General features: G+C 32.3%; 1 protein-coding gene across 1 annotated transcript; it reads left to right on the top strand.

Annotated features, from left to right (window-relative positions):
* Positions 1-12,807: 12,807 nt before the first annotated feature.
* LOC135841508 (protein CTLA-2-alpha-like) lies at positions 12,808-14,672 on the top strand. The gene is made up of 4 exons (XM_065358499.1): positions 12,808-12,984; positions 13,199-13,266; positions 13,378-13,530; positions 14,137-14,672. The coding sequence occupies exons 1-4, from the start codon at positions 12,945-12,947 to the stop codon at positions 14,200-14,202; spliced, it is 327 nt and encodes a 108-aa protein (XP_065214571.1). The 5' UTR covers positions 12,808-12,944; the 3' UTR covers positions 14,203-14,672.
* Positions 14,673-15,501: the final 829 nt, after the last annotated feature.

Below are 15,501 nucleotides of genomic sequence, written 5' to 3'. Positions count from 1 at the left end.
AAAATTAGAATGTGAATGAAGTTTTTTTTTTTTTTTAGAAATTTCAATAGAGAAAAAAGTAAACAGGCAAGCAATCGAAAATTCGTGTTTTGAGTATAAAAAAAATGTTTTGTTTGAGAATATTACATTGTTTTCACTTCAAGAGTTTTGATCTTGAATCTTTTAAAAAGTTCTTTGAAAAAATAAAATAAACAGGCCCGAGCGAAGCGAGGGACGAAAGCTTTTGAAAATTTGTATTTTAAGAAGTAAAAAAACGTATATTTTATCCAAAAACTTCATATTCTCGAAATTTAAAATTTTTTAAACTTGAATGATGGAATTTTAGAAATTTTAATTTTGAATATACATATTACGAATAAGAAAAGCAACGTGACCGAGCGAAGTAGAGACAGAAGCTTTTAAAAATTTATATAATTTCAGCAGTTTTGCCTACTTCAACAATAGGTATTTCTGACCAACCAAATTTTCCTTAATTTTCTAATTATCAAATTCAGAATTTTTAAATTGACAATTTTTTTTTAATTTAGTCATTTTTTAAACTTTTTTCTCAACGTTTGACAATTTTTCAAAATTTAGGGCAAACCTTTGTCAAAATCATAAAATTTGGTTTTTGATATAAATTTTTCAAATTTTTTGAAAAATTTTTACTAAGGTGGTAAATTTTATAATATGTACCTGCCGATTTTTGTATTGTCAATAATTCTTCATTTTTTTTGAAATATTTCACCCAAACATTAAACTTGCGTGTTATGATGGAAACGTGATCAATTTTTGAAAAATTGCCTACCTTTTGCCTAATTTTTGAGTGGGAAATCCAGTATTCAATAATACCAAATAAATTTTTGAACTACTTACACTCGCATTTGGTACTTGTCAAGTATCCACTTGACTATCGACACACCACAATTACCAACATTGGTGGGATCAGTAACCCAGTTAAAAGCCATATTTTTGTCCAGCAAATTTTATACGTAGGTATGCTGACTGAAAATTTGGAAAATTCGAATTTCCAAAATGCCGCTGGAGCCAAAGCGGTTTGAAAGCACCGCTAGTCGTCTCAACAGTTAACAATTAGGGTACAGTGTGAATTTCAGCTTTCCTTCTTCATACTGTTAAAATCTATAGAAATTTTGAATTTCAAAAATCTGCTTGGATTTCTGAACTGCTCAAATGCCTCGAACCCACTTCCAGTCGTTTTGAAGTCGTAAGTAAGGTACCTCCTATAAACTAAATTCAGTTTTCTAGGTTAATTTGGAAAAATTATTATGTTGTAATTTTTTCATTTTCAGTCCAACGATTTTCAAAAATTCACCAAAAATTGAAAAATGCACTTCAGCTCCTGTAATTTTTGGTGATGATATTTTTGCATGTTCTGCAGAGCTACCTTCGTCTGGTCCAAAAAATCTTCTGTCATTTTCTCACTCGAGATGATGTACATAGACAATTAGACATACTTCTCTTGTTTTTCTATACACCAAAACTTCATTAAAAATCAATCCATATTTGACTGTACAAAAACGTAGTTATATATTCACATGAATGATACATAATGTATGAACATGTACTATGTACCTAGAGAGGTACTAAGATAAAACTAAAAATGAATAAACAAAAACATCAGAATATACACGATACCAAAAAAAAAAAAACGTCAACAGTTTCAACAAAAATTGCATTTTTAAATAAAAAAATCAAAAAAAGTACAAAATAAGCTAAAACACTATACAATGTGAAGTACATAGATACATATAATCGAAAAGTAGGTAAATTAAAAAAAAAAGAAGTCATATCAGAGAGACAATGAAAACCTACGGGTTCAATGAAATTTGAAGCTTCAAAGATTTGAGGAGAACAAGAAAAGCCTATTGGCCCAATAAAACTGAACCATCATCTACCTAATTTTGAGCTGCAAATTTGTCAAAAATATTCAAAAACGTTTTTGTTGAAATATTTGGACTTCTTGCAAAATTTAATTTTGTTTTCATAGCTCACATGGAAGGTATCCTTTCTGAAAATATCCAATAAAGGGCATTGCTTTTTTACTGCTGAAAGATGAGATCACAAACCAAAATATCAAGTACATATTTATGCACAAGTAAATTGAACCATAAAATCAATGAAAAAGGCATGACAAAAATTTACGATCCAAATTCTCCAAAAATTGCCAAAAAAATTATAGTCTAAATATTTTGAATTTCTTGTGCATTTTTAATCCATTTTGATCGGCCACACATCCATGACGATATAAATATAATTTCCCTCTATTTTCCCATTTTTTGAAATTAAAATAAAATTACAAAAAAATATGTACCTATTAATACACATTTTCTCAATTTTGATTTTTTTAAAGGCAAAAAGTAAGGGAAAAAATGAAGAAATCGCAATTACTGACTTTAAAATATTGGTACCTATAAAAAATGACCTGATAAAACTGCTCAAAATCTCAAAAAATTTTCATCTTTTTTGTTCAAATTTTCACAAATTGTTCAAAATTTTCAATTTATTTATTTTATTAGCCTTATCAATGGCATTTTGTTTTTTAGTGGCATCAAAAATTTTTATGCGTAGTGCGAGGTCCAAGATTGCCAAACGATGCTTTGTACAATCATCAGACCCCAGCCATGACATAATCGTTTCATCTTTTTTGATAATGGTCAAAATTTTCTCTCTCAATTTTTTTTTATGGGATAATGAAACGAATTTTTGTTGAAAAATATCTATCACGTGATTAAAAACGTAGGTGTATATTTCTGCTGGATATAATAGTCCAACAAAAGTACCATCTTCGTTTTTAGTGCATGTGATATTATCAAACGTTTTTTCAAAAATGAGTTGGTTATAAGGTGTCTCTTCTGGAAAACTAGCAACCAGATTGCTCAAACATGTTTTACAATCCACTTTATTAACAACTGATCTAATTACAGCTCCTGCAAAGTAACTCATTGAACATTTTTCTAACGTTATGTTTTCAACTGGAACACTAGAAACATTGACACCCCTCTCCCCTGCTTCAAGATTCTCTATCCTTTCCACCAACTCAATTGCACTCGTAACATCCACATCCATGTTCTCTGTTTCAAAATCGCCTGTTTCTTCCACCCCACCACCTTCACTCTCCATTACATTTTCGTTATCGTCATTCAGAACCACATTTTCTATGCTGCTCACCTCTCCCCCTGCACCTGCGATTACATTTTCATTATTGTCATTCACAACCACATTTTCCATACTGCCTACCTTTCCTCCTTCACCATCATTTGCAGCAGCTGCATCATTATTATTTATAACCACATTTTCCACTCCTTCCACCACCTCGCCACTCACACTTTCTGAAACTTTCTTCACCCAATCAAAATCTATAAACTTCTCACCGTCAGACTCGCAGTTTCCATTTGTTTTGAAGTCGTTGTACATAAACCACGTATATTCACTTCGAAAAGAAGTTCGAAGTGTGCGAGCTGTGGGATTACGATTATAACCACCATTCTGACGAAAAATGGAAAAAAGATTTTCTAATGCATCTTGATTTAATTTATTGGTGCACAAATATTTAATATTTTGGTGTGTGACCTCATCTTTGAGCAGTAATAAAACTGCTCTTATGGTCTGAATCAGGCCTGTGAAACAAGGTGGTTGATACGGAGTTTTTTTTTCATCAGAATGCAAAATTTTTTTTAATTTTTTAAAATAAATGACACCAGATCTCAATGTGCGCTTAGCTTTTCCTGTTTTTCTCAATGGTCGACGATAGGGATTTTTATCCAAAGGGTGCCGACTGTTTAAAGAATCAAAAAGATTATTAACAAATCTTACAAATTCTGCCGTATTTTTTGCAGATGAGCTTTTCAGCTCACCTGATTCGTGACAAACCTTAATTACAGATGAAACACTGTGACTCAATGTTTGCACTGCTCTTTTTACACTCATTTTTTGAAATGGTCCTGGTGCCACATGACTATCACTTAATTTTGTAAGTGCATTTGATTTACCATTACGCTTATTGATATTATAAGCCTGCCTAATATCGGACCAACGGATAAATCCCTTATCATTTACATAACTTCCATTAAGAAGATTGTTTCTTAGGTTCTTAATGAGGTGAGGAACGTCATAAAGAGCATAAATCTTCTTATCATCCACACTAAAATATGGTTTTCTTACAGTAACGCCTAATAACTTGAAGGCCCCTTGATTATTTGTGCCTTGGTCACATACGACACCTTTTACTATGAGACCAGCTGCAAATAATTTTTTAATAGCTGCGGTAACAATATTCCTCAACATGTCTTTATTCACGCATTTTCCTGAAAGAAAATATCCAATTGGAATTTTCCAACTTTCATAAATACCTCTCACCATCAGAACCAAGGCATGTTTAGCTCTCTTTTTTTTCCTACCAAATTCACCAAGATCTTCATATCCTTCGATGTAATCGCCAAATTTATTATACTCAAGGTGATTTTTGATTGTCATTTCATCGAATAGTAAAACACATGCTTTTTTTGTGTAAAGATGCCCATGAAATTTTTGTTTAATACCATCAAATAACCTACTTTGTAAACCTGGGGCCAAATCAATTTTACCAAGCCATTTATGGACAGTTGACAAACCGGGAAGAACTATTCCCAAATTTCTCAAAAATCTGTAGGTGGTTGGAGATTTGTAGTACAATTTTAATGAAAGTTTCTTCTCATCCACATTCCAAGGACGTTTCTTGGTTTTTTTTTTTTTTTTTTTTTTTTTTTTTGCATTTTAACCAGTGTTTTCGAGCTTTCGGATTTAAGTTTGTGGGTTTCAATCATAGTAAAAACGTTCCTTGAAAGTTTGAGTGATTTTATGCAGTTTTTAAAGCGATACATTTTGTGGTACTGTTTACGTACCAATGCCTTCTGCTGTTTCAAATCCGTTTTTAATTTTTTTTTTCGCGGGGTGTCTTTTTCATCTGCAAAATCTAATCGACATCGGCGGCGTTTTCTGGGCATGGGTAATGGCATATCAATAATTTTCTGAATAAGAGATGGTGTTGCTGTGCCATGTTGATTAGTACTGTTGACGGAATGATTATCCAAAGAGTAGTAATTGAGCAGTAAAATCAACTGAATTACCTTGAAGCATATCATTGAGTACAGCAGCATTATCTCGAAAAGCACCATTTGTATAGATGAGATAATAGATGAATTCTGAAATATAACATTTCATTCATGATAGATCATTCGCCATAAACAATTGAGTATATTTTAGGCAACAAAGATAGGTACCTACCGAAGAGTTGTGCTGAGTATTGCTTGAAGATGGCCTGGAAGTTAATGGTTCAAGGGAATCTATTCGAGAAGAATCAATCGAATTATTTTGGGGGAGAACATGGTAATTGGAATCAAACAAATTATTTTGGGAGTCATTTTCATTCAATGAATAATGTAGAGGAATGGCTGTATTGATGAGACCACTTTTTTTTATATTCTTATTCTTAAAGTCAGATTCCTTGAAGTGATTCTGACATACCCTGCGATTATAAAGTTCCGTTCCATTAAGCGAGGTCAATTTTATGTTCCCTGTAAAACAAAAAACATCATTATGGATTGTTCACCTTATATGTACATAGCACCTTGAAAGTTGAAACATTTCAACCTGAGTAACTAAGTACCAATTCAGTTTTCTGAAATTAAAATTTGGAATAGGTATGTACTTATTTGTATTTAACAATTTTTGAAAATCTGTTCTTGAAAGTTTGAGTACCTACCCACCTTTAAAAGTAACCTACCTACTGAAAATTTTTCCCATAAATTTCCAGAAACTTTCCGAGGAAAATTTCATAGCGTCTATAATTTTTTTAAAGTTTTAACTTTCAACTTTTGTGATTTTCAAACAAAGTTTTGAATCTCATTTGAATTTCTTTTAAAAATAAAATCCTCGCGCACCTACTTTTCGAAACACAATTTTTCAATAGTTTTCGCCTTCACTTGGGCACTGTTCTCTGACTTTTTTTTGTCAAAATTAACATCCTAATAAAAAAATCTTTCCAGTTCTAAATTTTTTAAAACCAAAAAACAAACTCCTTGCATTAAAAAACATTGGGTCAAATCGGCGGATTTTTGCACGTTTTGAAAGTAGCAACACTGATTTTGACATCATTCGTCAATTACCCTCTCAAAGTACTACAATTTGAAAAAAAAAGTTCAAAATTTTATACCATGTACAACCGGAGCAATTTGCAACTGAAATTTTCCATTTTCGGCCATTTTGGGAAATTTTAAAACCCCACAGCTCTACCAAAAAAATCGAAAAAATGTCCGTTTTTGCCCTCGCCTTGCTTGGGCCTTTCCTCTTTTTTTTTTAAAGTATCATTTTCAAGTCTTTCGAAGTCAAATTTTCAAAAACTTTCGCCCTTGCTTCGCTTACAAGGGAATTACCTAAACTGGAAGAAACGAAAATGAACGAATCAAAGCTAGATCGAAAGGGGACCACCTCAGGACCCCAAACCCAAAATTTCAAGTGCTAAAGTTGATTTCTCGATTTTTGGTGAAATTTTGAAAATTGAAAAATCCGAAAAATTATTAATTAATAGGTACCAAAAATAGAAAATATTGATGACAAATGGAATTTTCTCGGGAAATGGCTCAGATGGTGTCCCTAACTCATTTACGACCATCGAAATTCGAAAAACCTCAATTCCAGTAATTCTGGAGCCTCCAGCGATTTTTTATCATTTCTCCAGAAACTTGAAATTGCTGTGGAACGGCTAAAAATCAACTTTAGCACAAATAACTTTATTTGGGGTCTATGTGGGTTGCCTTTAGCCATTTTTTGCGGTTGTCACGAAAATCGGCGTCTGCCGGTTCAGATGTGTATTTTTGGCCACTGGAAAAAATGACAAAATTTGAAAATGTTTTATATATTCCATCTTTTACGATGCTACGTACCTATCCGAAATCGAGCTCTGACCGATTTTCGACATTCCGAATAGGCAAAACCTCCATTTCGACCATTCTGCAGCATCCATTAACAAGTTTCAAATTTTGTCATTTTTTTCCAGTGGCCAAAAATACACATCTGAACCGGCAGACGCCGATTTTCGCGACAACCGCAAATAATGGTTAAAGGCAACCCACATAGGCCCCAAATAAAGTTATTTGTGCTAAAGTTGATTTTTAGCCGTTCCACAGCAATTTCAAGTTTCTGGAGAAACGATAAAAAATCTCTGGAGGCTCCAGAATGACTGGAATTGAGGTTTTACGAATTTCGATAGTCGTAAATGAGTTAGGGACACCATCTGAGCCACTTCCCGAGAAAATTCCATTTTTCATCAATATTTTCTATTTTTGGTAGGTATTAGATAATTGATAATTTTTCGGATTTTTCAATTTTTAAAAATTCACCAAAAATCGAGAAATCAACTTTAGCACTTGAAATTTTGGGTTTGGGGTCCTGAGGTGGTCCCCTTTCGATCTAGCTTTGATTCATTCATTTTCGTTTCTGCCGGTTCAGGTAGTTCCCGGCCAATTTTTTATCTTCTTTTAAAATTAGAAAAAAGTCTTATTTGGGCCCCCAAAAATTCAATCAGAAAGTGAAAATTTTTGTAAGTCTTTTGAATATGCTATCAATCAGCAAAATGGGTATTTTCCCCCTATTTCCTGTAGACAAATTTTCAGTCAAACCCCCTCCCCCTCTCAAAAAACCTCTATGGGCCAGATTATATTCGTTCCGGGCTCGCATTGGTTTTCAACGGCCCAGACCACACTGCTCAGCACGTTAAAATTTTGATTTTCATGGCTAAAATGACATGATACACCTCCTCCTCCCCCCCCCCACAATGTCGCTACAAAGTATAACTATTAAAAATACAGTATATCGTACGAAAAAAATACAATAAAAGTATGAAATTTCGTTTTCTGGATTTAGTAGACACCTTGAAACTGTAAATTCCAAAAAGTCGTTGAGAGCTCCAAAGCGTCGTGAAACTATTTTCAGCCAACTCAGCAAGTGAAAATTTTACGGGAAACAGAGTAAATTTTGGCTTTTCAAATCTAATGGAGGCTCTAGAACTGCTCAATACCATTCGAAAACGTTTCCAATAGATTTGGCCGATCAAAAATAGATATGTACTTATTCTAAATTATGTCTTTCTTACGTTAGACCAAATTGTTGAAAATTTAATTTTTTCTCCGATTTGATTTTCAAAAATTCATCAAAGGTAAATGCACTTTAGCGCATGAAATTTGAGCTTGCATGCTCTTTCGATTATGTGGCTTTGTCCAATAGTTTAAAATTTTCAAAATAATTATACTCCGGTGTATGTATTTTATAGGCAACTTGTCATTTAAAAAAAAAAAAAGTAGAATTGATAAGTACTCGTAGGTTATTTTGTAAGGTAATTTATCCTCAGGAAACTACATAGGTATAATAAAATCTGAAAAATTGGTAACAAAACTACTGAAGAAAATAGTCTCGAAAAATTGGTGTCACATCGAGCCACACGACACTCACTGAAGATTTTAAAAATTTGAAAAAATTCAAAGAAATAATTACTCGTAAATAAGCTCAATTTTTGTTTGTACTTTGTAGGTAGGTATGTAGGTACTCATATTTTTGTTAAAATAAAACAGACCACTAACAAAAAAATTGAAAGAAAACTTTGAATTCACCGCGATTAATTTTATAAATTACTCATCATTTTCTAAATCACTTAAACTGTTGATGAAAGAAATTGAACTTACCTGAATTAGCTACCCATTGTAGTGCTCTTTCTTCCTCTTTCGGAAAGCGAAAATAAACCAATTCGGGATTAGTCTTTCTTGACTTCCGACAACCAAAAAATTCACATATATTACCAGACATTTTACAAAAATCACATTTTTTTGGAAACCATTCCAATAAGTTACACGAACGAAATTTAAAACAGGAATGAGAAGAACCTGAGAAGCGAGCTGTTATTTATACATTTACATAATTGAGGTATCTATGCAAAAAAAATCACTTTTGCTAAAGGCCTTATTGAGAAGTTCAAGAACCTTTTTCTTTGCCTGTTGCTGAAAAGAAATGCATTATGTTTGCTCGCGAAATGATATTATTGTTTTCTTTCATTTACAACAACTATTGTCCCCAAATAATGAACATGCTCACCTGAGTGATGAACTTTTCCTGGAAGATTGTATTTCTATATTTACGAATACTAGCGGCTTTCCTTTTTAAAAAAAATATGACCACATTTCACATTTTTTTCTTTAAGTAAAGCAGGTAGTTTCGAATGATGAAATCATATTGTTTAAGAATAGACGCCACATCAAGCAAAAAAAGAAAACTAGCTGATAATGGATTCAACTGGGTCAACCACCCTGTTAGGTACAGTACCAACAATATCACTGAAAGATTTATAAATGGCATGCAGAAGTAAAAGAAGGTTCGGCGAAAAATACTTGCGAAATAGCATTGACAGTGAATTTTTAAGATAATTAATCTTATTAGAACGTTGTAGAGTGAGAAGAATAGTCTTCAGGATGTCAACAAAATAAACAATGCGTGTACTGTATTCAACTTGAGAAGAAACCTCTCCTCTCCAAGGTATTCACATTCCATTCGATTGAGACGGAAATTTTTTGTAAAGAGTATGGTTTGAAACGCACAAACATAATTAAAATTTCAGCTGCAGAAATTGACTTGTTAATTTTTGGCGAATTGTAAAAAATCGAAAATTGACCATTCTCCGTGAATGATTTATGCTTTTTACAAAACTGTACCTATTTATTATTTATTTATTAAAAATAATGAAAATTAATTCCAAAAGTACGTACTTGGCCTTTGGGTAGTCAGTAAGTCAGTTAGTTAATTCAGTAAGTAGTAGGTACCTACCTAAATAAATTTTTAAAATGTGCCATATCTTCTTTATTATTCTAAAAAAATTGAATGTGGCTGAGAGATACTTACTCGTACTTACAAAATGTTTAAACAAAATCTGCAGCGGATTACTTTTATTTATAATTTTTTAACCTTTAAAATTGGACAAAAAAGCCAATAATCATTTCTTTCAAAAGTCCGAAAATAGATCTCTCTTGATCAAAGATAGGGTTAGATAACTTTATTGTGCTGTTTTTGAGGAAAAAACACTGTTCATATCTTATGGCTCAAGTCAGCATTCCAAAAATATATCGTGTAGTCAAGTTTTGGAAAAGTGAAAGGGAGGGCGAGGAAAACATGAAAGCTGTTGGCATTTTTTATCTCATCGAGAAAGTTAAACCACAACCAACTTTTATCAATTGAGTAGGTACCTACACCTTTTACAGCACGAACATTTCATTCACGAAAAAATATCAAAAATCAATGTTCGTTATGTAAATGGTGTACCTACTTAATTGATTAAAAATGTGTGAAAAAAGTGAAAAACAATACATTCATATCAATTAACAACCAACTTTAATGGATCACACTACCTAGTTTGAGAAAAACGTTCGAGTACTTGAAATATTGAAGGATTAGCAAATATAAGGGCGAGGTATCCTAACTGGAAGAGCTAATTTTGAACCCGTCAAGGCTACACTGAAGAACCATTCCAAATCATACCACACCACCACTCAACATTTCAGGTGCTGAAATGAATTTTTCGATTTTTGATGAAATATTGAAAATTAAAAGGCTCAAAATGGAAGAAAACAAATTTCACCAGATTACCCGAGAAAGCTAAAATTTAGAGTACCTAAACCCCATTTTATGACCCACCTAATCGATTAGAAACAGTTTTGAGCCGTTTTGAGGAACTCCTGTTGCTTCCAAATGATCTTAGAAAACTAGAAATGACCTATCACTGAACTTCAAAATATGAAGATGGAAAGCTCAAGTTCGCGTGTGAATTGTTTTTATACTTCAAGATTTTAGGATTTAATGATTACTAGTTTTTTTTTGAAATCCAAATTTGAAAAAGAAAACCGAAGAGTCCCGAGCGAAGCGAGGGCGAAATCTTTTGAAAATTGATATTTCGATAAGTAAATCGAAAAACTTCATTTTTTCGAAATTTAATATTTGTATTTGAATGATGGATTCTTAGAAATTTTAAATCCCTAAGAAAAGCAAACGAGGCAGAAGCTTTTAAAAATTTACGTAATTTCAACAGCTCTGCTTACTTTAGCTAAATTTCCAACCAATCAAATTGTCCTTAATTTTCAAATTATCAAATTCAGGTGTTTAAATTCATAAATTTGCCGACTTCAAAATTTTTGATGTTTAAAAAAAAAAAATCAGTCAATTTTTAAACTTTCTTATTTTTCAAGTTTTTGAATTTTTCAAATTTTCTGGAAAAATTACCCGCATTTACCGTTTTTTGAAGTCAATAATTCTTCAATTTTTTCGAAAGATTTCACCCAATGGTAAAATTTGCCGATTTTGAAGGAAATGCAATCAATTTTTGAAAAATTGCCGACTTTTCAAATAGTTTTTGAGTGAGTGGTGGTCTACCCTCACCCCCCCAGTAGTTTTGTCTCTGATTCAGGAAACTCCAGCTACTTATGGAAAATCCAGTATTTAATAATATTCAATGAAATCTGCCCAAATAGACCTTAGTACGAACCTATACTTACCCGCGCATTTGTTGCTTGTTATATAGTTATTCACTCGAATGATTACACATCATAAATACCAACATTGGTGGGATCAGTCACCCAGTTCAAAACCATATTTTTCTCTAGCACTTTTATAATTATGAAGCTCAATTGAAAATGTGGAAAATACGAATTTCCAAAAAGCTGCTCGAGTACTGGAGCCTCCAAAACTTTTCAAAAGCACCACCAGTCGACTCAGCAATTACAATTATGTACAGTACAGTGTGCATTTTAGCTTTCCTAGGATTTATAAAAATTTTGAATTTCAAAAATTTGCTAAAGGCTCCAGAACTGCTCAAAGTGGCTCGAACTTGCTTCCAGTCGGTTCTATGAGTCATAAGTAAGGTATACCTAAAGTCATTTTCAGCTTTCTAGGTTAATTTGGTGAACTTTCGTCATTTTTTCATTTTCAGCCCTTTGATTTTCATAAATTCACCAAAAATTGAAAAATACATCACTTCTGTACATGCAATTTTCGATGCGGGTATTTTTGCATGTTCTTTAGACCTAGCTGTGTCCGGTCCAAAAAATTTTCATCAGTTCCTGAGTCGGAATGTACCTCTCTTGTAGGACTTGATTGTTAACATAAGTGTTATCAAGTACTTATTTGATATGCATCTTGGTTTGATGCAATGAAATAGGCATATTCTAATTGAGTTATATTATCTCCATTCGAAATCTTTCACATATGTACCTCTACCTACCAGAATTGATTTTTTACGTAAAAAACCAACGGTACCTATTACAAATCGGGGTACTTATTTTCTGGTTAAACAATGATATGAAACAGTTCGTCTGCCTTTTGTACATATATTTTTTCCACCTCTGGAGATCAATGTTCTTTTTCTTTAGCATTTACACCCTCATCACCTACCCGCGTCATGCATTGTATTCAATGGTCTGTTCTATTCATTCACATATTTCTTGTCATCTCGCTACACTTAAACGCAACTCCGTAGTCACCACTACAGAGAATAATTTTACACATTCGCACACTCACACAAATACACTTTCTCAAAAGCGCCATCTTTCGCACTAGATATGAAGTATGCTGCATCCGAAGAGTGTTCTGTCGGATGCAGCGACTGTAGCGCGGCAATGTGGTCGGATGCATAAGGGCTGTTCGTTTTAGAACCATTACATGGACTATCTGTATACGTAAAAAATCAATGCATTAGTCTACTTAACCTGATCGTAATGGGCAGAGAACAGATGGACAGGGAAAGCAGTGCAGAGACCATTCTTATCAAACTGTTCTTTCGTAATAGCAATAGCTCTCCGTCTCCACTCAATATCATTCAATCAATAAAATACATTACTCGTCGAATATTGAAATTGTGGTTGTTTTTTTCATAAATCATGAGTTGGAATCATCCTATCATATATTTTTGTGTACTGTGTAAGTTGAATTGTTGAGTAAACAAATATCTTAGTCATCATCTGTTCCTACGTTGAAAATTACACGTACTTCAGTCTGTAAAGTTTTCATCTACCGATAGCAGTACATTCGTGTGAACAGTTTTCATTACTAAAATTCTGTAGTGTTGTAGTGTAGTTCGTAAATTTAGAATACACTGTTATTTTTTACTTATAATTGCTTTATTCCTTCGCAGTAATCGTTCAAATAATAATGGCTGAAGAAAAACTTAATTTGGATAACGAAGAATGGAAGAATTACAAGGTAAGAACTGTTTGTGTGTTTCTGATTAATGTGATATGTGCTACGTGGTATTTTATAACTTGTGTAAGTTGACTGAAATTGATTTTATTCTTTCGTATTTATGTTTTATAGACTGAATTCAATAAAACTTACGAAAATGAGAACGACGAAGTAGAAAGATACAAGATATACTTGGATAACAAGAAAATGGTCGAAGAACATAATGCCAAGTTTGCGAAAGGAGAAGTTACTTACGAAATGGGCATAAATCAATTTTCCGATCGAGTAAGTACTAATATGGCAAAGAATGTACCCTATTGCTGTTCATTCTATTTATGTACGTAATTTAAATTCTTGTCTCATTCTGTCCTAAATTTTCTTCCTAATTTACCTACTCGAGTAAATAGTATGACGCATCAGTCATGAATTTTCTATGGCAATTTGCTTGCTCGCTGAAAATTCAGTGCATTGATTCGGTACCTACTCATCAGTGGAAAATTTTTATTAGTATAGACTGAAAAATATTTCATTTCGTTTGAGCTTTGATCTCTCACTGTATCACAGCACATAGTACACAACAAACACAAAACATACACGTAGGTAGAGGTACATAGGTAGATATAGCAGATGAATTTATCATATGATTATTTATTTGTACGTTTAAATACATATTCACTGAAAGTACCTAGATAAATGAAATGAACTGTAACATAGTAATCATTGAGCTTTCATTCTGCTCAACGATCAAGTAAATATATATTCTGTGTTAGGCCTAGGAACTTGATCAATAATATTACTTATTTCTTCGAAATAAATTTATTTTTATGAAAAAAAAATATTGAGATTTTTACAATTTTCAAGCTTATAAGTTTTTAATTTTTTGTTCGTTAGAAACCCGAAGAAAACTCTTGTTGTGGATTGCGATTGGATAAGAAGAAAGGAACGAACAAGGAATAAGAGAAAATGGTTTCATGGATTTTTATAACTACTTAATATGTAGTTATGTACCTTATCTAATTATTTACTCGCATCTCTTACTTATATTACTAGTAATCAAATCACTTATTATTCTGTGGGAATTTCGGAGTCATTTTTCATGTATTTATAAAGAGGTTTTTTTATGTTAGCCTCCTTTTTTATAACCGATTTTGTACCTGATTTATTATGAATTGAACTTCATTATTGTTTGGCAGCTGAATTTCACACTTGAAAGAATTTTTATAAAAGTATCTATATTATACATACTTCTCACCTGACGTGTAGTCAAGGATTTCGTTTCGATTATGTAAAGTTTGTTTCTGAGTTTCATCACTCAAGTCATACTTAATTACCATACTTATAATGTGTTTTGCTGAAATATTTTATACTCATTACTCAATGTTCACCAAAATATTCGTTTAATAAAATTGCATTTTTATTGTTTTTAATTTTTCTGTTTTAATATCTGCGACTTATGACGTTAAGGGACTTGTTTTGTACATATTTCATTCAAGTGGTGAATACAATATTATGATTTCAATTATTTCTGAATCTGTTCGGTACTTGAGATTTGATAGGGTATAAAGTGAAACTTTTTAGCAATAAAGTGAGACTTTTTGGCATTTTGGCAATTTTTGTCATTTTCAGGCGTACAAAAGCAAAATTTTTAAATTTTTCAACAATTTGTTAAACAGCAAAAATTAGTCAATTTTTGACAAGAAGCAAATTGCATTTTTGGAATCGTTTTTTTGTATTTTTTGTCGAAAACGTGAGATTTTTGCAACTTTTTCTTAAAGAACTGAATTTTTTGGGAAAATGTTGACAAATTTCAGCAAAACAGCGAGGCTTTTGACAATTTTGGCCACAAAATGAGATTTTTGGCGGAAAATGAAACTTTTTTTACAGCGATTATTTTTGAAAAAAATAAAAATCCACTAGAAGCTCCAGAACGATTCGAAACCGTCACCAATAGACACGGAAGGTCGAAAATAGGATACAAAACAAAAAAATCTGTTTTTTTTTTTACTTTCTCAAAACACAAATTTTTAAAAGCTTGCTCGTTTTTTTTCTTTTCATCTTCCTAGTCAATTTGATGAAATTTTGATTTTTGCCATTTTTGACTCTAATTTCAACTTTTAAAATTTCGCCAATTATAGAAAAATGAATTTCAGACCATGAAATTTTGGCAGGTGATGTGTTTTGGGGTCCTCTAGTTGATCCCTTTTGTCCGGTTTAAAAATTTTTATACTGGTTGGGAAGGGGAAATGGAATACTTCC

The sequence above is a fragment of the Planococcus citri genome, chromosome 3, assembly GCF_950023065.1.
Source record: "Planococcus citri chromosome 3, ihPlaCitr1.1, whole genome shotgun sequence".
Taxonomy (NCBI): domain Eukaryota; kingdom Metazoa; phylum Arthropoda; class Insecta; order Hemiptera; family Pseudococcidae; genus Planococcus; species Planococcus citri.
The sequence above is the reverse complement of the archived record's forward strand: the minus strand, read 5'-3'. Positions and strand labels throughout refer to the sequence as shown.